This window comes from Pseudopodoces humilis, chromosome 28 (genome assembly GCF_049639895.1).
Source record: "Pseudopodoces humilis isolate 2021_Gansu_Grassland_sample_001 chromosome 28, ASM4963989v1, whole genome shotgun sequence".
Classification (NCBI taxonomy): Eukaryota; Metazoa; Chordata; class Aves; order Passeriformes; family Paridae; genus Pseudopodoces; species Pseudopodoces humilis.
The window spans coordinates 5,046,442-5,069,507 of NC_142227.1; the positions used below are offsets into that span (position 1 = coordinate 5,046,442).

Here is a 23,066-nt window from a genome sequence, read left to right on the forward strand (position 1 = left end):
CACTAACCCATGTGCTCAGGTGCCACATCCACAAAGTTTTTAACCACTCCAGCGATGGAGACCCCTCCACCTCTGGCCTGGACAGCCTGTGCCAGGGCCTGACAACCCTTCTGTGAAGAAATGTCTTGAAGACAAGAGGAATAAAACTGCATGCCATCTGTATCCTGAGCACAGGTGAATCACTATCATTACACTAAATAGCAGCATAATGTTCTCTGTCTTCTATTTTTGTTTTTAATGTCTGACATTATATAAGCTAATGCTATGCAACATCATAAACTTCAATATTTTGTTCCTGAGTGGTGATGGCCAGCATAGCTTCTCATCTTGTGGAAAAGCCAGGAAAGTTTCCCCCAGGCTTTACTTCTGTATGTTAACTATTCAGTCAGACATGATGGCTTCCTGTAACTCCTCACATCTGCCCTACAGAGCTATGGATTATGTCACCTCCCTTGCTCATCTATTTTTCAGATAATGAATATACTGACCCAGACCTCACTATGTAGTTTAAAACACTGTCACTCATACCGCATCATGTCACCAGCATCACTTCCTATAGTCTGGCAGAAATAGCTCCTCACACAAGAGGGAGAATTCAACAGAAAACCTACCAGAAACAACCCAGATATCTTAATCTTCAACCAAATAATTCAGAATTTCACTGTGATTCTAACAGACATTAATGCACAGAACCAATTGTGTGCTGGATCTCAGCCACAGCCAAGAAATTAAGATTCAATTAAATTAAAGAGCTGTAAGTGTGCTATACATGTGTTCCAAGAACAAAATATGTACAATTCTGTTTTCCTATTGGTCCTTGAAAACTATGGGAGTTGCAGTCTTCAGTCCTAGAAGGGATTTCTCCCTGTATGAACCACAAAATTTATTCCAAGAGGTACTCTGGTGGCCCCATGGTTCTCACCCTTCTCTACACTACACCAGGCACAGACAGCATTTCAAACAACGTTTCCTAGCTTAGAATCCTTACTGACAATCTTGATTAGGAGCAAGAATAACAAAAGGCCATTATGTTTGGCACATCAGGTCTACAGACTTGGGTTTCAGTGGCATTAAACATGGACCAGGTAAAGAATTGCCACTATGGGCAAGGAGGGCTTACCATTGAAAAGTGTGCCTATTATGGAAGCTGGATAATGGTCCTGTTCTTCCCTTGTCCTCTGCAGAACAGCTCCTGACTGCTGTGACCATAGAGCATCCAACAAAGGTTATGAGCATTTTCTGTCACAGCACAAGTATCTCTACCTTTGACCAGAGCTCCTTGACAACTCACAGGACTCCTTCCTCCTCCAAACATCCCATCCTACACTTAGCAGTAATTTGGTACTTGTCCAAAGAGGTAAATCTTTTGGGTTAAGACAAATATCTAACCTGTATTCCTTTTATTTTACTTCTTGTTATAACTCCACTTTGTGATCTTCATGACAAAAGATGAAGTAGGTCATTAGAAGATACATCAAATTAGCTCAGAGAAATTAGCCTGGGGAAAAGGAGGCTCAAGGGAGGACCCTGTGGCTCTCCACAACTCCCTGACAGGAGGGTGCAGCCAGGTAGGGTCAGGCTGTGCTCCCAGGGAACAAGGGACAGGAGGAGAGAAACAACTTCAACTTGTTCCAGAGGAGGTTCATGTTGGATATAAGGGGAAAATTCTGCCTGGAAAGGGCTGTCAAGCCCTGACAAGGCTGTGCAATGCATCAGTCACAATCCCTGGAAATGTCTGAAAAACGTGAATGTGGTACTTAGGGACACAGACTTGATGATCTTAAAAGTCTTTTCCAACCTAAACTATTCTGTGATTCTAGGAAATGCTAATGACAGAGTGGGTTGGAGATGTCACAGCACCATGTGTACTGGTCAGTCTAGGCAGTATTCTACTCTCCCAAAGCTTCACAAACTGACAATTTTTTCTTCAAGATGTCAAATCTGAAGAAAAAAAACCTACTCTGATAAAGATCAGAGCTCCTGACCTACATCTGGTGCAGACAAACCTCAAGCTTTCAGAAAGAGAACAAAATACTGATGTATCCTTATAGACTAAAAACAGCTGATGAATTTATTCATCCTTTGCCAAAGCAGAGATATTCCTATGAAACTGATCAAAAACATTCTATGAGGTCCATTGTCTGCTGAAGTGTTCTCAGTACATAGATTAAAAGAGCAAATCAAAGCAACTCCCTAGTTAAGCAAACTCTCAACCAGCCCACTAGTTCAAAACCACAAGTCTGAACAAAAGGTCTGTTTTTTTCCTTGGAAAACATTAGCAATGTATGTCTGCAACAAATCACATGAGGTGTAAAGACAGTGACTCACTTCATTATCTTCAAAGTATGAGAACAAAATATTCTGCTGAGACAAAAGTCCCTGAGAAATGCTAATACCTGCTGCACTTTGCTCTCTGGTGGCAGCAAGGAACAATAAAACAATTCCAGTAAACCTCCACAAAAACAGAACTGCAGAGATTATCAGATTTTAGTCTGGATTTCTGTGTTACAAGAACATGCTCATTTTATGAACTCCAGAACAGCTCCCATTGAGGAACAGGCCTGCAAATTATACCAAAAGTCTCAAAACTAAATATGTGCAGAGCTGAGGAGTAAACATGCCAGCAGTAAAAGTTCTGGTAGCCAGAGGAAAGGAACCCCGTGGGACAGGATGATAGTTTCTGTGGATAATCACAAGGGTTAATTCAATACATTCCAAAGCCGACACTTCTACTACAAGCAATAAAAACCTGGAAAATCTTCGTAACTTGACACTATGCCATTCCAGGAAATTTCTAATTGAATTCACCCAGATCCCTTACCACCCACAAGCCACATCCCTTCCTTCTTGAAGCTGCCTGAGTACTTATGTTGGACAGGTCTGTTTTATCTGCTCTATCAGGCAGCCACAGGTGACAGGAACCAATTTCTCCTAAAATGATCAAAAATCCTGACTCTAATCCAGGAAATAAACATCGGTGATGAAAGCTCAGAAACGCAACCATGATGCCACAAAGCCCCTGCCCAAGGACACAGTGCTGCTGGTGAGGCATTCCTGTCAGGAGTCCCAGAGAATTATTTGGAATAACCTAGACCAGAAGCTGAGATTTATTAATGCTGATGCACTATTACTTCCAGAGTTAAACGAGGAGAAATATGCAGCAGTAAAATTCAAACTGCATTAAACTATGGTGTAGCAAAGGAAGTTACAAAATGGGGTTTTCTTTTCATTATCCCATCATCCAAAATCTATACTGGAAGGCCAGGATGAACTGTGAAGGCATGGAGAGCACTGAAGTTAAAGACAACTAACAGTCTTTTCAAATTACACAAATCATAGAGATTTGTGTGATTTGAAAGCCACACAAATCATAGAGAATCTCAGTCTTTACTGTCTTGACTGTGTAATTGTCATACAAGAAACACTGAGGGGATGGAGTGTGTCCAGACAGGAGAATGGAGCCGGAGCAGGGTCTGGAGCCCCAGGAGCAGCTGAGGGAGCTGGGAAAGGGGCTCAGCCTGGAGAAAAGGAGGCTTGGGGGGCCCTTCTGGCTCTGCACAACTCCCTGCCAGGAAGGTGCAGCCAGGGGGTTTGGCTCTGCTCCCAGGAATAAGGGACAGGACAAGAAGAAACAGCCCCAAGCTGTGCCAGGAAAGGTTTAGGTTGGACATCAGGAAGAATTTCTTCCCTGGAAGAGTGGTGAAGGGTTAGAACAGGCTGCCCAGGGCAGTGGTGGAGACACCAACCCTGGAAGTGGTCAAAAAATGAGTTGACATGGCACTTGGGGATATGGTTTAGTGGGCTTGGGGGATTAGCTTAAAGGCTGGACTTGATAGTTCTGAAGGTCTTTTACAGTGCTAATGATTCTATGATAAGCAGATACCATCTGATATCCAGTAATACCATTACTGATTGCTAACTAAAACTGCCCTAGATGTTAATCCATGTTCCCTATCTGAATGTTTGCTGTTAGGACAGGCTGGGGAATAAGTTCCTCTGCTGCCAGGCAGGACCACAGCCTGGCCCAATAATCTAGACTAGACAGGGCCAGAAAGGACAGTTCACCTGGGCCAGCAGCCACAGATGCTTACATGTGAATTTTCTCTCTGGTAGAGCTCACTCCGCAGATTAATTAGGCTTAAACTATACATGACTGAGTGCTTAAAAAAAAAACCAAAAAACAACCAAGAAACCAACAAGTAAAAAAGTTGTATTTAACTGAGCCAGCTTCCAGGTAGATAATGTAGAGATATACCAGTTTAGCATCACCCTGCAGCAAGGCAGTTTGTAAAGACAAATACCGATCAATCCATGATACAACAGTGAGACCACAACTGATTAGACATGGAACTAAGATAAAGTCACACAAATCAGACAGAAAATGCCAAGCAAATAAACAAATGGCTCTTGAATTCCTGACTAGATGGTAATAAAATACAAACTTTTGGTTACATCTTGCATTGCAACCCAAGACAGTCTTTAAACCTCAACAGCTTTCCATCCGCCCCAGACACAGGATTCTGTCATGTGAAAAGAAATCTGGGTCTACATCATGGTCCTAACTTCAGTTTATTATCAGATTCAGCTCTTCAAATAAATCAAACCTTGAAGTGCAGGTATCTTCTAATGAGCAGAGTAACACCTTCAAAAAATAAAGCAATGTAGAGGTGAAGATCTTGTCATTTTATAAAGAGAAATTATTTAGCCACATTCGCTTTTCCCCCCCTTTTTATGCAGCACTGTTATTAAAAGCTATTTTAAAGGTTTATCTAATAGCTAGGTAAGTAGCAAAGATACAAATATCAAATGCATGAGTTAACCTATAAAGCAAGGAAAAAATATTCTTTATTGCTCTCAGGCAGATCCTGAGGCATTGTGATGTCACAGGAGAGAGCCTTTCTTCAGCAGCCCAGTGCTCACCTGGTTTGAAGTGCATTGCACCTTTTCCCTTTTCTGGGACAGGGACAGGAGCCCAGGAAGGGCTGGAGCTGTGCCAGGGCTTGGGATGGATCTCAGGGCAAGGTTCTTCCCCCCGAGGCTGCTGGCACTGCCCAGGCTCCCCAGGGAATGGGCCCGGCCCCAAGGCTGCCAGAGCTCCAGGAGCGTTTGGACATCCTCCAGGCAGTAGCAACAACACTGACATCCACTGCTGAACTCTGACTGAAACATGAGAGGTCATGTTGGGACTCAGCAGACCAATAGTACAGGACAATTAATTACCATATAATTGTCCCATAAGACAGGTTACAGTTACCCACATCACAGACAGCTCAGCAAGCTGCAGAGGAAGGATGGGAAGGGCCTGTCAGCATCAACACTGGAATGTGACACCATCTGAAGGCCATGCTGGAGGTGCCTGGGGCCTTTTGGAATCAGTCTAGGCCACAGCTAGGTGCTCACACATGACAATGGCAGCTGATATGCCTCAGTTCCAACTGGGGATGAATTTTCCCCAGGAGCTCCAGTGCTCTGCAGCATCTCCAAGCTGTTCTTGTGAGGGATTTTTGAGAGACTGTGTTTGGCTTCTGTCACGGAATCTTGCAAAATTTTGCCAGAGGAAAAGGTTCTTCCCCCAGCAGGTGGTCAGGCACAGACCACCAGGCTCCCCAGGGAATGGTCACAGGCCCAAGGCTGCCAGAGCTCAAAGAGTATTTGGACAACAATCCCCGGGGGGGGATTGTTGAGGTGTCCTGTGCAGGGCTGGGAGTTGGACTTGATGATCCTTTTGGTCCCTTCCTACTCAGGAGATTCTATGAATCTATGATACTATGAAATAATATATTCAAACAAGGTTTATTTTGTAAGCCATTTAAAGCAGATAAATCAATTAAGGCTTGGTCAGCCTTTGAATACAAATTAATGATGTCAGATGGAGGTGGTGCTGCCCAACTGACTTGAGAACTCTGAAGATTTTAGAACACTTAGTCCAGATACGGAATCCCTCACACACTGAGGCAAGGGCTCTTGGCCTCCAGGAATTCCCTTGGGCATCCCAAGGCAACCCACAGGAAGAGTCCTCAACTGCAGACCTACTGTTTGAAGGAGGACTGACCCTACTGACAGCCCTGACAGGGCTCCACCATAGCCCAGTCAGATCTGACCTATGGTCAGGTATGGTCATACTCACCCTCTGTGGTGGGCTGCTGCCCAGCACAGCCACTCTGAAATGTGATGGGGTCCAGCCTGCATAGAGCAGTCAGCGATCCATTCCTGAAGCCATGCCACAGCTCAGGCCAATTGCAGGTACCTGCTGGGGGAGCACCTGCACAGATGCTGAGGACATGCATCTCCTGACTGCTCTAACACCTAGCTCATGACTGAATGACTGGAATTTCTGAAGTTAACCCCTTTGAGGGGCACAACTCATGTGGGTCGTGTGAGCAGACATCTTTCAGACACCTCACCTATTCAGAAAAGTGTTCAACATGTAAACACAAAGCATACTGTTGGAAACAGGAAGAAAATATCCCAGCCATCAGAAGTACCACTGGAAAGCCACATACATGTAAAACAGCAACCAGCACAGCCACACACCACCCATACACCACTGACTGACACAACATCCTCCTGATGTTGTTCCCCAGGGCTGGGGCAGCTCTGCAGGTGGGGTCTCACCTGAGCACAGGGGCAGAGGGGCAGAATCCCCCCTCCCCTGCTGCCCACGCTGGGGGCTCAGCCCAGCACAGGGGGGTTCCTGGGCTCAGTGCCCGTGGCCGGGGCAGGTTGAGCCTCTCACCCACCAACAGCCCAAGTCCTTCTCACCAAGGGATGCTTCTGATCCATTCTCTGGGTTTGTGCTTGAATGCTTGATCTCAAGACTAACAAACCACTCTCCAATAACATTATTAAAGTACACATCAGGCTCTTTAGAACTGTCTACTGCTAGTTCATGCTTACCACACGTAGTACCATAGTAAGCAGTACATTTTGTCAAACATTCAAAAGTACCCAAAAAACAGGTGCTTTCCCCAAGCTGTTGGGGAAACAAAAAAAGTGAATGAATCAAGGTGTTTACTGCACATTTTACTACTGCTTAATACCTTCCTGGAAAATGGGGACTGGAAAATGATGATAAATGTAATTAATATTGTCTAATTGACAGTCTGACAAAGGGTTTTTCACACCAACAGTTCATTGGACAGATACAACTATGCTACAAATTCATTCACAACCAGAATAAAACCACACACAACCACAAGCTTCATAAATTATGAGCTTGGAATAAAGATGACTTCTGACAACCAGGAAAGCTTCTGGCTTGCTTCCTTATATTTTGCTGGATTTTTGTTAAATCTTTTACCTGCTGATAAAATTTAAAGGAGATGATTTCAGAAACTAGGCTAATAGATGGTGGCTGCTGCACAACAAACATGGAGGGGGGAACATATGCAGAGGTCATTGATACATAAAGGAAAAGAAAAACCAAAGAAAGAGTGAGGGAAAAATCAGCTTCAATAACAGCTTATAATAACTGTACATTTAAATTGAATTAAAACCTTTCCACATCTATCCACAAATGATTAAGTGTGGCTGGTTTAACTAGAGCAGCTCAGTGCAGAGAAACCTGGGCCTACGATGTGCTGCTGGCCGCAGTGCTGCTTCAGAGCTCACACGGCCACACCTGGCATTTTCTGCATTGACCTCAGAAAATCCAGAAGTTCTCCTACAAATCACTGGGAATCTAAATGGGAATGATCTTTCTGCAGCACAACTAGAGACAAACATGCTCCAGGTGACATAATTCACCTCACAAGTGAAATGACAGCAGAGGCAGAACAAGAACAGCAGCTACAGGTAACCTCAGGGAAGGTGACTCCCGTGGGAGTAAAGCTGCAAGCGAGCCGCAGCTGCTCTCGACAACCTGTACCAGAGCCTCACCACCCTCACAGGGAACAATTTCTTCCCAGTATCCCATCTACCCCTGCCCTCTGGCAGTGGGAAGCCATTCCCTCTTGTCCTGGTGCACCAGGCCCTTGTCCAAAATTCTTCTCCAGCTCTCTTGGAGCCACTTTAGGTACTGGAGGGGTATCTGAGGTCTCCTCTTCTCTAGGCTGAACATCCCCAGCTGTCACATACTGAACAAGGGCGGGAGATCAGGGCAGCAGCAGCTGCCCAGGACACTCAACACCAGAAGCCGCAGACCCCTATGCCCTAGGGCCAGCAGCCTGTGCAGGACGGGATGAAGAGTGCCCAAAACCCTCCACGATCCAGCCTGCCGCCGCCATTTCACCCCTGAGAGCGCGGAGGGGGCGGGGCCTGTCATGACCCCGCCCAGGCCCCGCCCCGTCTCGCGTCCCCGGCGCTCCCGGCCGCCATTTCAGAGCCGCGCGGGGCCAGCGGCTTGGGACATCCGGCAGCGGCGGAACGGCAGCACCGGGGGTAACTGCGCTGCCTCCGGGGCCTCGCAGAGATCATAGAGCGGCCGGAGCCTGGGACCCCAGGGGCTGCGGAGCCGGCACTGACCACTGCGAGTGTGTCCGAGGACGGCCGCTCACAGCTGTGAACCGGGAGAGCGCATCCGAGGTCTGGCCGCTCCTGGAGCCTCCCAGCTGTTCTCTGTGTGGCCTCTGCGCCGTTAGGAAGCTCTGCGTCCATCCGTCCATCTCCCTTTCTGTAACCCGGACTGCCCAGCTGAGGGCACTTGGCTCGTTCAGCTGGAGCAGAGGAGACTGAGGGGAGGCTCCTCGGGGGCTGCAGCTCCTCCCGAGGGGAGGCGGAGGGGCAGGGGCTGAGCTCTGCTCTGGGACAGGGACAGGAGCCCAGGAAGGGCTGGAGCTGTGCCAGGGCTTGGGATGGATCTCAGGGCAAGGTTCTTCCCCCCGAGGGTGCTGGCACTGCCCAGGCTCCCCAGGGAATGGGCCCGGCCCCAAGGCTGCCAGAGCTCCAGGAGCGTTTGGACAGCGCTCTCAGGGATGCTCAGGGTGGGCTTGTTGGGGGGTCTGGGCAGGGCCAGGGTTTGGGATCAGCGATCCCTATGGGTTCTTTCCAATCCATGACACTGTGATTTTATGATTCCATCTTTATTTACAGCCAGATACAAACATTTGTCTTTGTGCTGCTGCTTCCATCTGTCGATTCTCACTGCACGTGTCTCTCCTATGTCAGAATCACTTTCACCAAGGGCTTCCTGGGTCACCCTGTTTGCACTGAGCCTTTTTCATTTTTCAAGGTATCCCAGGAAATGGCATGACAAACCTGTGGCATTCATGTTGCATCATTTTGAGACGATTTCAGACATGACACCTGGCTTTATGTTGCTGAAATTCCACATTCTATTGGAACCTTCAGGCTGATGTTTTCATATTGAACAGAAACACTGTAATAGACCATCAATACATTTAGCAAAAAGGGATAATTCCCGTAAAAGCTGACACACTGTTTCACAGGACAACACCTTTTAATTGCCAGCACATCTTAAGTAAGTGTTTATGGTGATAGATAAAATTATGAGTTTGCAAATATGTTGTCAAATGATAAAGGCATCAACACTTCAGTGTTGTGCTCATGGCCTCAATTTTTGAAGATTAGAGACCCACCTCATGTTCAAGAATGGGATTGTTAATTAAAACCTGGATGATACATGGAAAACATCGAATGTACAGTAAAAGAAAGTTGCCACTGATGTGAATGACAATATTGTGATTTTGGGGCTGGCAGGATGAGCAAATAACAGATGCACAAACGTCTTTAATGTTTTATGAGTCCTTGAAGGATATTTCCAAACCTGTCAGGCTTGGAATTTTCATGTGAGGATTCCCCATCTGGCATTGTGAGCTATTGTAGAGAGGAGAAGAAAATGGCAGTATTTTTAACATCGCTCTTAATCTAACATCCTCGTTGGACTCTTCATGCAGCTGAACACTGGGATCTCTGTCACACTGTGCCTATTGGATATTGCAGAGGCTGCGCTGTCCCTGGCTGTCACATGTGGACGATCAGGACATAGCAAAATGTAACAGGGCCACTTTAAAGGGTTTCTGGGCAGCTAAACCAGAAAACATCAGTGCAACCACGTTGGGAATTTACCATACAAGGTTTTGCTAGAGGGTACATCAGGATAGGCAAAGAAAATATATTTGTACTTTCGTTGTGTAATTTGCCACATATTCCAGTATTACAATATTTCCACATGTGTGCACTGAAATGCCAAAGAACCCAAACTCCTGTCTTGGTGCAATTCCCATCCTTCAGGTGAGATCTCGCTCTTCTAGACTTGAGAAAGGAGCTGGAGAAGGAGAAATTTGATTTTCAGGTGTGTCACTCAACTAAGTAAAACTCAAATCATGAGTTGTCTGTTAATGAAAAGGAACATCATGTATTGTAATGCAGAAGTATTCTGATTTTTTTCTCCCCTGAAGTTGAGTACCTTAACGCAGGATTTACAGACCTGAAGCTTAGATGTCACACACTAAGCATGCTGCTTTGTACCAGGGTATTGCAGAGTACTGTTGGCAATGACAAAAAGACTTCTTTTTCTGCAGAAAAGGGAATTTTACTCTCACAGATTACTCCTGTGCAGTGGAAATAGGTGCAGATACAAATGGATGCCCTTGGCTATGAAAAGTGGAAACGGAAGAGGGAAAACACTTGCACAGCTGGTCCCTTCAGGGCGCTGCACAATTTCCCTCAGCACAGGGAGGTGCTGGCCACCAGCTTCTTTGACAGATCATCATTTGCATCTCATTTACACAGGAAGCGTTAATCTTTTAACCAGTCACCAGCATTCCGGTGGGTTGTGCCCGTGGAGATTCCCTGTGCCCGGGCTTCGGCTGACCCTGGCCCTCAGACGAGGAGAGGCTCGGCTGCCGCGAGCTCTGCCCGCAGCCGTCGGCCCCAGGGCTGCCGTGCTCCATCTTCCACCCGAGCCTGGCTCCCTGGCACAGGGCACCACTCGCGTTTCTTCTCCAAGAGCCCGGACGGCCACAGGAGGCACGTTCTCCTCCGGGCTCCTTTCCACAAGAGCAGCCGGACCTGCGGCCGGAGCGCACCCGCCCTTCCCGAAGCTCCGAACCGTCTCGGGGAGATCTCTGTGGTTCCGCGGCCGCCTCCGCGGAGTGGCCCCGGCCCCACTCCCGCCCAGCTCCGCTCCCCTCCCAGCTCCGCTCCCCTCCCCCTGGCGCGCGGTAGGCTCCGCCCCTGGCCGGAACTTGACGGACGGGCAGAGGAGCCAATAGCTCGCCCGGCACGTGCGCGCGGCAGCCAATGGGTGTCGGCGGGCGGTGCGGGGGCGGGGCCGTGGCGCTGGAGCGGCTCGTTGTGCGCTGCGGACCGATCGCCTCCCGCTGCCCGGGCCCGGCCGCCGCCGCCGCAGGTGAGGCCGCGCGCGGGGCTGCGGGGCCGCGCTCGAGCAGCCTCGGCGGCACCCGCGGGGCCGACGTGGGAGGAAGCGGGCGATGGGGCCCGGGCGGCCGGGCCGAGGCCTGGGCCTGGCGGGGGAGCCTGGGCCTGTGGGGGGAGGGGCAGCGCGGGCCCGGGGCGGCGGGGGCGCGGCCTGCGGGGCCCGCGGGGGCCGGATGGGGCACGGGCGGGGAGCGGCTCCCAAAGCCACCGCGCTTGCGGCGGGAAGGCCGCGGGTCGCGGGGCCGCGATGTGCTGCGGGTCCCCGCCGCTTCTCAGGGCCTTTCTCCGTCCGATTAATGGCCTCATCTTTCATGTTTATTTTGTCCGTGTCTGTGCGGACACAGCTTTTAAATCTCCCACGTTGGTTAGGACTGGTGCGTCCTCGTTAACTGGCGGTACCCGAGGGTCCGTGCCAGCGAGGTCAGCGCCGGTTGGCATCAGTGCTGGCAGCGGGTCCGGTGATGGTGTGGTGAGTGCTTGGGGCCGCAGGAATCATGGCTAAAGCAGCAGTCGCTGTTGTTTGTACTCGTGGGAGCAATTGGAAGCTGAGCGTTTGCTCTGTTTTAGCTGTTGGAAGAGGCAGGACTGTCCTAGGGGCCGTTTCACGGCAGTACGCGTGAGGGCTGGGGTGGGACAGTCGTGGGGAGGCGAGTGCTCTTGCCGGATTCTGCACTCCTGGAAGTGAAGGAGCGTTTGTTTGGCTTAGACTTGTATCCCAGACTTGCTGGGGAAGGAAGCACCATTTGTTGCATGAGGACTTGTACTGGGATCCTGTGATCACTTAATGAGGCATTTGTGGAAAACAAAAGAGGAAAGAGTAATTCCTTTTGTTAACACCTGTTGTTATATTTGATCACTTCTTGAGATCTTTGTATTTTTGTTCAGTTTGCTCCCTGATTGTGGGTGTTGACTGCTCATATTGCTCGGCTCTCACCTCTTTACAAGCTGTTGTTTCCCTGTACTCATGTTTTAACCACGTTTTTTTTCTGGAACTGTGTGAACAGTTCTGCGACTTGTGTATTTCCCATTATAACTAGGACGATGCACATGTTCCATAGTCTTTATCAAACCTGTAGAGCTGATGTGATTTCTTAGATTCCTGTTGAGTCCTGGGTTATGTCTGTGTGTGTGATGAATAATAAAATCAAGAGTGCTGAGCCTGTAAGTCTGTGTTGCGTGAGATATTAATGTCCTGGTTTTTGCTCTGAAGCAGAGTATGTAAAATTATTCCAGTGCTCCTGTGGTTTCCATGATTCAAGGTGTTCATCTGTCCGGAGTTACAGCTGTGATTGCAGTGGCTCTCCCCTGGCCTGACTGGAATATGAACAGGAATATCTTAAGCCGGTGTGATTGTTATGTGTTGTACAGTGAGTTTATAGCTCTGCTGTGGGTGGTTCTGCAGGACCAGATTAAATCCTTAGGGAGTTGTCTTGTGCTGTACCAAGTTTGTGAAAACAGCAGCAGCAGTAAGCATAGTCTGAATGGAAATGGGAATGTTGTGTGTAGCAGCTTACTTACCTGTATTTGTTGAACAGTGTCTGTTGCTGACATGAACTTAATGTGAAATGTGCTGTATGCTCTGAATTCAAACACTATTTTATTTCTGTTTCTTGCATGTTCTATCACTTTTTTTTTTTCCTGAAAAAGCCCTCCTTGTCTTGATGTGAGATATGGCATTTTATTTTCAGCTTTTGTATAAGCCTGCTTTCTCTCCTGAAGCTTGGGCCTCTGTCTTGTTTCTTGCTTATTTGTTGTGAGCTCTCTGAATTGATTCCCAAAGTTATTGGCTGTCACTCTGACCACATGTGGATAAGCTGCCTGTGAAGTTGGTAGACTTAGTCATCAACTTTAGAAACCTCAAACTTACTATGTTTTCAGACTTCAAGAAGTTAAGAGAAGCTGTTCTTTCTGCACTTCCAGGTACTTTAGAAGCAGCCTGGAAGGCAGTGGCAGGAAAGTCCTGCCAGTTTAAGCATTTAGGGAGAATGACAGAGTTCAGCAAAGGAGAGGTGGTAAATTTTGACTTGTGCTGAAAATGATCAGGAGACTTCTCCTGTCTGATGTGCAGTTCTGTATTCAGGCACCTGCAAGCTCCAAACTGCTGGCCTAAATGATCCATTTGATTATACAACCTCGTTATATGTAGGTGATGTATGCAAAAATAGATTTTAATTTTTTATTTTTTTTTCTGAGGGGATAAGGTGGAAATAAGCTGTACTGGGAAGGCAGAGACATTCTTCATGTGTGGGTTTGATGCCTTTGGATCTTTTTTTTGTTTGTTTTGTTTTTAATATTAGTAGCCGTGGCATAGTCCTACAAAGGTATAATTTTCTTATCTCCTACTGCTTCCATGGCCTCCATGTGGGAGCACAGCAGCAAACCAGTGTCTCACCAGGCCCTCAGAGATGAATTTGCAGCTAGTTGTTTTGTGCTAGTGAACAAGTCGGATGCTGTATTTTCCTCCTGTAATTCACTTGCCTTCCTGCCCCATCAAGGTGAAAGTATCTAAAGATGGGTCAGTGTTATCCAAGGTTGGATGAATGTCTGGAGCACCTGTTGTCAGAAAGTGTCTGGAATCTACAGTTCTTAAGTCCACTTCTCATCTGCCCTCTCCCTCAGAAAGGAATCATTCCCTCACAACACAGTTGTCTCCAGATGTCTTTTGTGTTGGTGAAAAAATTGCCAAAGGCAATTTATGGACAGTCTGACACTGTCTAGAAAAAGGAAGATAATAAACTCTTTCCTTTTTTTAATATCTGCTTGTCAGAAGTCTGTTTCTTTTAAAATACCAGTGCAAAAGGTGAGATAGTCCAGGCTGCACAAAGTTCTTCACTGTTTCTTTGCTGCATAAAATTTGGTGGTGTTAATTGGCAGCATCTTTGACCCAGGGGCAAACAACTGTGGCATCACAGAAACCCAGAATGGCTGGAGTAGGGAGGGACCTTGGAGACCATCTTGTTCCACCTCCTGCCACAGGCAGGGACACTTTCCACTGTCCCAGTGTGCTCCAAGCCCCGTCCAGCCTGGCCTTGGACACTTTCAGGGATCCAGGGGCAGCCACAGCTGCTCTGGGCACCCTGTGCCAGGGCCTGCCCACCCTCCCAGCCAACAATTCCTTCCCAATATCCCATCCAGCCCTGCCCTCTGGCAGTGGGAGCCATTCCCTGTGTCCTGTCCCTCCAGGCCTTGTCCCCAGTCCCTCTCCAGCTCTTCTGGAGCCCCTTTAGGCCCTGCAAGGGGCTCTGAGCTCTCCCTGGAGCCTTCTCTTCTCCATGTGAGCACCCCCAGCCCTCCCAGCCTGGATCCAGAGCAGAGGGGCTCCAGCCCCTGGAGCAGCTCCGTGGCCTCCTCTGGACTGGCTCCAGCTGCTCCACGTCTTTCTTCTGCTTTTAAATGTATTGTGCTGCTTGGATGGTGTTGATGTGAAACTCTGAGCAGAGCCTGGTATCCTCTGTCTGTCAGGGCTGGCTGTTAACCTGGGAAGATGGGGAAATCTGGATCTGGCAGCAGATGTTCAGTGTCTCAGCCACAGGTGTCTGACTGCTCTTGTTCCTACTGCTGGAACTGAGAAGGGGCCCGATCCCTGCCATGTGTTGGACCAGCAGCTGATGGTAATTATGGCCAGCCTGTATCTGATTTCTGACAACATCCCATTGATGATTAATTTTGTTCCTAGGAATTGAGTGTAGTTCATCAGTCTGCTAAAGTAAGGTCATTGCTCTGAAGAATGCAGCTTATTTTTTGGCCTCAAATGTTTTTGTCTCTGAATGGTAATACAAGCATTGACAAAAACACCTTGATGATATTATTATATGGACATGAATAAAAACAACTAAGGGAGATATTTAAAAACCTTCCAGACAAATCTGATTGCTAAGGAACATCTAAAACTGCTTTGCTGAAATATTAAAATTATGACAGTTGAGATTTGTTAGACCAAAAATGTGCTTGAAACTAAGTTAATGCCCAGTGTTTATAAAACAACATAAAAAATAAAAAAGGGCTTAAAATATGCTGTACTGAAATCAGTGATTCAGCATATGGAAATAGAATTTGTGGAAATGTAGCAGCAGATTTTAGTAATGGCAGCTTCTGGTGCTGAGCTATTTTTACTGGCAAAGTGTTGGAATCTTAGGTGCAGTCAAGCTGAGAAGAGCAAGGGTAGTGTCCTCGTTTCAGGTGTGCAAAGGGGAAAATAATCAAAGAGATGAGATCTGTTACTTCTGGAAAACCCAGAGGGTTGGCAAGTAGAAAGGGTTTGTTTGGTTGCCAAATTTACAAACAAAATTTACATATCAGTGTGAAAGGATCATATATGTACAGCATCTGTAGCAACATTAGAGTTTCAGGGTAAAAGAATCTTCCTGTCTAAAGACAGATGTTTTTTTAGTGACCTTCAATAGCATGTGTCAGCAGTGAGTTAGTTTCATTTTTATGGGGAGAGAGAGGAGAGGTAAAATGCCAATTGAATCAAACTGAATATTTAATTTAAAGTTTTCCTATTTGCTGATTTAAAATATTGTGGCTGCAGAGCAGAGGAATTCAGATGAGCCAGAGAATATTGACCTGATTGATTGCTCTGGGGCAGTAGGAGAACTAGGGTTACTGGTTGGGGGAAAGAATTTGTGACACCTCACTTTCTGCCTTTAAATTTTCGTGTGCATCCAACCATCATGTTCATAGTTCAGGAAGATGGCTTTTCCAGCGGAACTTAGGATTCATTCTCATGAAACACAGCTACCACTCAGCCTAAGCAAGGAAAGGTGAGACCAAGACTCTTGGATTGTGGTCACAGACTTTTGGAAACAGCATCAGGCACCTCTCAACCATGGCACACTCCCTCATACGTGATTTGGTTTTATTCGTAAGAAAAGCATTACCCTCTGCCCTCACAAATGTGCAACAAAATAATCTGTTGGAAGACTTAGACATGTTGCTTGGATCTGAGTTGAGGCTTTGAAGTGTGTGACCTGTACTTGCTGGGATGACCTTTGATTCTCACCTTAATGCTATTTTCCCTCATACACTGTATAAATTCACTGTTCTTGAATTTAAGAGACAATCTGGATTTTGTGATTTCTCCCTCCCCCCCCAAATGGCTTTTGATGTTTGGTCAAGATTTAATGGGAATTTGAGGGAATAGTGCATGAATATATGGTGAATCAAATAGCAGTGCAAGCCCTGTACCGTCCTTGTCCTGGTGTCTGTCTGTGTTCATGAAGTGGTTCATGGACAGGTCTGTCTGTGTGCTCATGTGCTCCTGGGTGCAATATGCAGAGCTGTTGGGGACATGAAAAGTTTGTATAAAGAATAAAAGGTGTTTTTTTGTAGATTATGGGGAAAGGCTCTGTGATGTAGAGAGGTCTGGATTAAGTAATTGAGAGAGATGTGTTCTGACTGTGGAGTGCTAGGAAACTTTTTCTTGGGAGGCAGGTAAGCCTAGGGGAGGGTTTTCTGCTGGTGTGGGTATTGAAGTGAAACCTATTCTGTTCTTCACAATGATTTCAGAAAAGAAAGTATGTTGCTTTTTCTTCTGCCAGTGTCTGTCCTTCTCTGTTGTGCTTAAACTCTTACTTCTCAATCCTGGCATTACAGCTGCCTGCAAAGCAAGTTTTTGTGTGACAACACTGTGTTGAATAGTTCTTGAAAACTGTTTTCCTGAAACAGTTTAAATTCATGGAGGCTCTTCAGACCCTTCTACATGTGTGGCATTGGTTTTGGCATGTGTTCCAGCTTGGGCATCTCAGCACCTCTGCACCTGCCTTCTGGATTGGTTTGGCACTTGCCTGAATGCAGTAGTGTCCTTTTTGTTCTGTTTCAGGTGTGGTCTACAAGAAATGGCTCAGCAGCTTAAGACAAGATTGTTGTCTCTTAGTCAGCCTTGGCTCTGGGTGGTAGGCATGTCAACAGATACCTGTGTGCTGCAGAAACAGAAGGGCTCTAATAGTCTTAAGGTTCTACTTGAAGCACCCCATTTAGATTCTTAAATACACAGGTAGAGCTAAAGAATAAACCTATGAGACTGAAGTGTGAGTTGATGACACAGCTCACAAGCAGAATTCTCCAGCGTCACTGGTTTCAGAGTTCCTGTTCCTTTACCAATTACAGCACCAACAAGGAGATTTCACCAGTTCAGGGACTCTGCCAGGAACTGTCCACTGAAGCCCTTCCTGTATAGTGTCCTGGCTGATGCTGACCTGCACTTCACTGCAAAGAAAGATGGAGATTTTGGGTGACTAGTTGGGTCAGCAGCCTCAGTTCTGCTGTGGTCTAAGGATCATGCTGTGCTCACTGTGGCCCATTCCCAGTGCTCCAGTCAAGGTGCCACAGAGCTCATTGGTCCAGGAAGAATTTCCCATCTTAAGTTCTGATCCATCATCCATCCTACCTGAAGAGCTGCCTCCATCTCTGGGGACCCCAGTGCAAGAAAGACATGGACCTGCTGGAATGAAGCCAGAGGATGCCATGGAGATGCTCTGAAGGCTGAAGCCCCTTTGGTCTGGAGCCAGGCTGGGAGAGCTGGGGGTGCTCACCTGGAGAAGAGAAGGCTCCAGGGAGAGCTCAGAGCCCCTTGCAGGACCTAAAGGGGCTCCAGGAGAGCTGGAGAGGGACTGGGGACAAGGCCTGGAGGGACAGGACACAGGGAATGGCTTCCAGTGCCAGAGGGCAGGCCTGGATGGGATATTGGGAAGGAATTGTTGGCTGGGAGGGTGGGCAGGCCCTGGCACAGGGTGCCCAGAGCAGCTGTGGCTGCCCCTTGGATCCCTGGCAGTGCCCAAGGCCAGGCTGGATGGGGCTTGGAGCAGCCTGGGATAGTGGAAGGTGTACCTGCCTGTGGTAGGGGGTGGAATTAAATGGTCTCTAAGGTTTCTTCCAACCCAGCTATCCTGGGATTCTGCGAGCACCTGTTTAGATGTCTACGTACTAGTTTGTGACACCAGTAGTGGGTTGGTGCCTTTTTAGTCCTGTGAACAAGGTGAAGGTAGACAGAGCCTCTTGCCTGACGTTGAAGATAGTTCTTCCTGCCAGTGTTCTCCTTTCACATGATCTCCACAGATCCATACAGGTCTTCCTTCTTAGAAAACTGCAAATCTTGCAGTGAAATAATTAATAGCAATGTTTCTAGAATTCTGAATGGAGATACAGAGTGTCATTCGGAAAAAAACTTTGATTGGTCTGTTGCCAGAACCATTAAACCTGTGGGATCTGGTGTGCTTTTGTGCGGTGATTGTCATGGTCAGTGCAAAATTTCTGCAAATAATGCCCATGAGAGCTTTTCAATCCATTCATGAGAGTGCTGGCCTGGCTGAGAGTGCCTGAGCAGTCATTGGCACAGGTGATGAAGTGTTTGGCTTCGTGGATTTGAGCACCTCCAGAATTAGTGGAAGATTCAGGCACAGCACACATGGTTCCTGTTGTTGCTCTGTGCACTCTTGGCATTGTAAGTTTTAAGCATGTTACCCAAGGAAGAAGGTGGCTGCTGCCCTTTGAAACAAGTTTCTGCAGCATTTGGTTATTTTTTAAAAAATTGTCATTTTAGGAAGTGCAGTGCAGTGGAACCTAGTCTTAAAAGTTTTAGTTTTTGGGGGCATAAAAATGAAGGCCTGTTTTGGAAAGGTTGCAAACTACCAGTCTCTTTTCAGTCAGCTTTCCTAAGTGGAGCCGTTGGGCCTTCTTGCCATCACTGACCTATCCTCTGGGAATATAAATGCATTCAGTCTTTAGATTTATGTCATTGTGGATTGGCAAACGTCAGTTAATGAAGTTCTAGATGCGAATTAATGTCTAGGCCTGGTTCTCAAATCTGTAATATTTACTGATAGAAATGGATTGTTATCTCTTTGGTAAAGAAAGATCAGGACATTCTCTCAGCATATTTCAGTAAGAGCAGAATAAAAACTTGTTTTCCAGTGTAGCATTGCTTGATTCATCCATCCTATCTTATAGCTGCTTTTCATTTTGTAAATCTTTTCAGTATGCAGAGGTTACAATTCTTCAGGAGCTCTTTTTAACTTTGCTGGCATGAGAACTTTTCACTTGAGGAATACACCTGGTGTAGGTGGGCAGTGGGAGCGTGACCTGCAGGTTGTTCTGGGTGGGGCTTCTTCAACTCTGACAGACTTGGGGCCATGACCATTTCCCTGGGGACCCTCTTCTAGAACCTTTTCATAATACCCAACCTAAACCTCCCCTGACACATTGAGAAGACCCTCGACAGAACATCAGCATCAGGCTGGGCACAGAATGGAAGGGGCATAGCCCAGGGGGGCTTTGTCCAGGGTCCCTCCCCAGGGGCACCAGCTCAAGCTGTTCTGTGTCACTGTACCACAAAGGAACTGGAGTCTGGGACTGTGCTATAGGAAACCTGGGGCCGAGCCAGTGAGAGGAGCTGGTCTGACTGGGAGAGTGTGGGGTGTGCGGGGAGTCACACGGGGCCTGTGGGGTCACTGGAGCCACTGGTGCAAAGGGGCTTTGATCCCAGCAGTACCAGTCTGGAGTGCTGCCAGCGGGACCACCAGAGTGGCATCAGACCAGTTGAATGTGGGAGTTTCCTTAACACCTCACCAGCAGAGGAAGTGGTTTCCCACTGACTTCCAGGCTTGCTGGACAAGGTTAGTCCTGCAGCAGATTGTGTAAGTGCTCAGCAAGAGATTAGAGAAAGAAAGAAGTATCTCTCTCGGTGCTCCTTTAGCTCTTAACTGTGCCTTTATTGCTCCTGCATGCTTTGTTCCTGGTATCCCATGGAAACGTTTGACAGGCCTGTATGCAAGGGCTTCTAATTTTTACTTTCTAAAAGCCTGAAGAAAAGCAGGTGTCAGCTGCCTTTCCACCTTCTAATGACTCTGAATCAGCACTGCCCAGGCACTGCTGGAGTATCTGGAGGTGTAGACTGTGAGTACTGCAGACAGGTTAGAGGATGTGGAACAATGATGGGAAGTCAGTAGCCACTTGCCAAACTCTTGTAAATTCTGCTTTATGCCAAATGTAAGTGTGGTAACTTGCCATCATGGTGTGCTGGGAAGGTTTCTCTGCTTGGTATCTGACTGTGGTGCCTCCTTTTCAGGCAGCAGATAAACCCTGGAGAATTAAAAAAAAAATGCCAAAACACCAATCCTTAAGTGTCTGTTCTTGAAATCATTACAATATATAGCAATTTCCTAATCTCAGCAGCAGGAAGGATTTCTGTTATAAATAAATTACAATAAAGGGCATATTTGGTTAAAATGAAAGAAATTTTAACTTTTTACTCTTAAAAGTGGAAAAATCTCAATGTTTCTTCCTTTGCTTACTAAATATTCTAGTTGTGCTGTACAACTTGCAGTCATCAACATATTGGTGTGTTCTGCTAGTAGGGCTTGAATTTTGCAAAGGGCAAAGGCAAGCAAAATTGCCTTCTATTCAGATAATTCTGAAAATGCATGTTACGTGGGTTTGTAACTCTAGACACAGTGACCAGAGGCAGTTCAGCTGTTTGAGTGTTGTTTACCAGAACAGGAAACTTCTCTGAGATTGTGGTCAGAGCCAGGGGGGAAATGTGTATTTAATGACAGAATTTGCAGTACAACTGAGATGACCTGGCAGCTTAAAAATTGTCTGCTGCAGGGAGTCTCTTCTCCTGCTTCCAGCTTTGCAATGCCTCCCCCTGCTCTCCTATCCTGTGGCATTAACTGGTGCTTATCTTGCTGCAAGGAAAGCAGATTAAAACTGCTGACACAACCAAAAGGGCTTCCCTCCTGTGTGGTTTTCCATTGCTTTCACAGTACAGATTGGTTATCCTGTGAGCAGAGGGTGCTGGAATGGGGTTGTGTTGACACTTGAAACACAAAAATGGGGGTAGAACCTGATCTGTGGGTAAAGGGGAGCAAGAGCTGTCAGCTCTTGATGCTTCAACACATATTGAAAAGATAAAGATTAATTTAAAATCCATACTGTGTTAAATCTCAAATTAGCATAAGTCTTCTCATGGTTTATTCTATAGTGATGTGCTCAGGTATTTGTTTAAAAATTTGACCTTCACTGTCAGACATGAATTAACAGTAGCTGCTGGTAAAAGGCCTGGAAGTCCCTTCATGTCCCTTTCTATACTGAGGATTTCCGGTTTCTGTTTCTGACTTCTTCCATTGTTCAACTCCTGGCTGTTAGCAGTGGTGCAGTCCCTGCAAAGGCTTATTATTTAGCAGATCCAGATCTGTAGATCCTGTTGCAGAAACAGGGTTTAGATATCCCAATTTTGACTATTTCAAAGTAGTTTAAGTGCTTGAAGAACTAGAATTCTAGCAAGCCATGAGCAGTTTGAGTCTGGTGTGAGTTTTAGTAGAGTAGGTCAAATAAAACACCAGGATTCAGTCCCTGATGGTGGACTGAGGCAGAGAGTATCTTCCTGTGATAGGAATTCTGGATGTTTTCTCAAGGCTTTCTTTAAAAAGCTGCACAAATAGAAACTCTGTTGAATACTCAATATGCCCCCAAGTCAGTGTGCAGCACAGGCTCACCGGTTTCGTACACACAGTTAAGCAGCACCAAAGGCAGCATTAAACTATTACAGGCCTTGAGGTGTAGGATAGACAACGTTTACAGGGGAAAGCTTTCAGAGAATTAATAGTCCTCAGTTGAAACACACTGAACTGTGTCAGATCTTGTGGCTTCTTGTCTCCACGTCTGAAAGAGTTCTGGGCATAAAGTTGGAATTCAGGTTGAGGTGGCAGTTTGGTTGTGGCTGGTCAAGTACTTGGACATGGGGGACCTGATTTTTACCTTGGTTTTTGGGAATACTTTGGTGTTTACACGAATGTCTTCAAAATCTATCTTGATGCTTTTTATTAATGTAAAAGACTAGAAATCCTGAGGAGCTCTTTAATGGTACATAGTTCTATAAAATGAACTGTTTGTGCTTTTGAAAGAATGAATTGTTCCGGAATTTTCAACAAATAGCATTTTGTTTTCTGAGCTGGAAAAACAGCATTGCTGAAGCACTGTCTTGTTCCCAGTTTTTTAAATAAACATTCAAACTTATTTCAGGTGGAGGAAGTTTGGTTTATGGAAATGTGAAGCTCTAAACCTCACTGCGTATTTTTTCACTTTGCAGATATATTGTAAAATGTCCAATGGTTATGAAGATCACATGGCTGAAGACTGCAGGGATGATATTGGTAGGACAAATTTAATTGTGAACTACCTCCCTCAGAATATGACGCAGGATGAATTACGGAGTCTGTTCAGCAGCATCGGCGAAGTGGAATCTGCAAAACTTATTCGAGACAAAGTTGCAGGTATGATTTAGTATTTCAGAAATTGTCACTTTGTGTTAGACTGCTCCAGCAAATACTTGATTGAATACAGCTTAATGTAGAAATACTAAATATTTGTGTAATCAAACTACTGACAAGTTTGCCTGGAACTTCAGTAGTGCCAGGATTGGGTATTAGGAGGAAGGAATGCTCAAGTCTAAATTAATGACTATTGTGTCATTAAGAATTCTAAAAAGTACAGTTTCCAAATTTGAACATTAATAGACAGGTCTAAAACCAGTTTAGATTTAGTCCCCAGCTGATTAATTCTTCCTATAGTCTGTGTGGTTTTGACTCCACCAGAGCTTTGAATATACAAACAAACCTTTTGTTCTGATTTTGATCAGTAAAATAAAGGTGTGCTGAGGTTCTGAAGTAGCTGTAGGTCTTATCACTGTTGGGGAATTTAACTTTGTAAGTTTCTTAAAAAGGACTGGT

The 23,066-nt window shown here is 46.3% G+C and overlaps 1 protein-coding gene across 3 annotated transcripts in view; it reads left to right on the forward strand.

The window, feature by feature from the left end:
* Positions 1 to 8,422: 8,422 nt before the first annotated feature.
* Positions 8,423 to 23,066, forward strand: part of ELAVL1 (ELAV like RNA binding protein 1) — a 43,734-nt gene continuing 29,090 nt past the window's right edge. For 2 of the 3 annotated variants that reach the window (XM_014260088.2, XM_005531358.3), the window contains exons 1-2: positions 11,194 to 11,311; positions 22,427 to 22,610. In XM_014260088.2, coding sequence (XP_014115563.1) covers positions 22,439 to 22,610 — 172 coding nt within the window. In that variant the 5' untranslated portion in view covers positions 11,194 to 11,311; positions 22,427 to 22,438. Of the gene's footprint in view, positions 8,524 to 11,193; positions 11,312 to 22,426; positions 22,611 to 23,066 lie in introns of those variants that run through there. The other variant, XM_088067820.1, reaches the window with a different exon arrangement.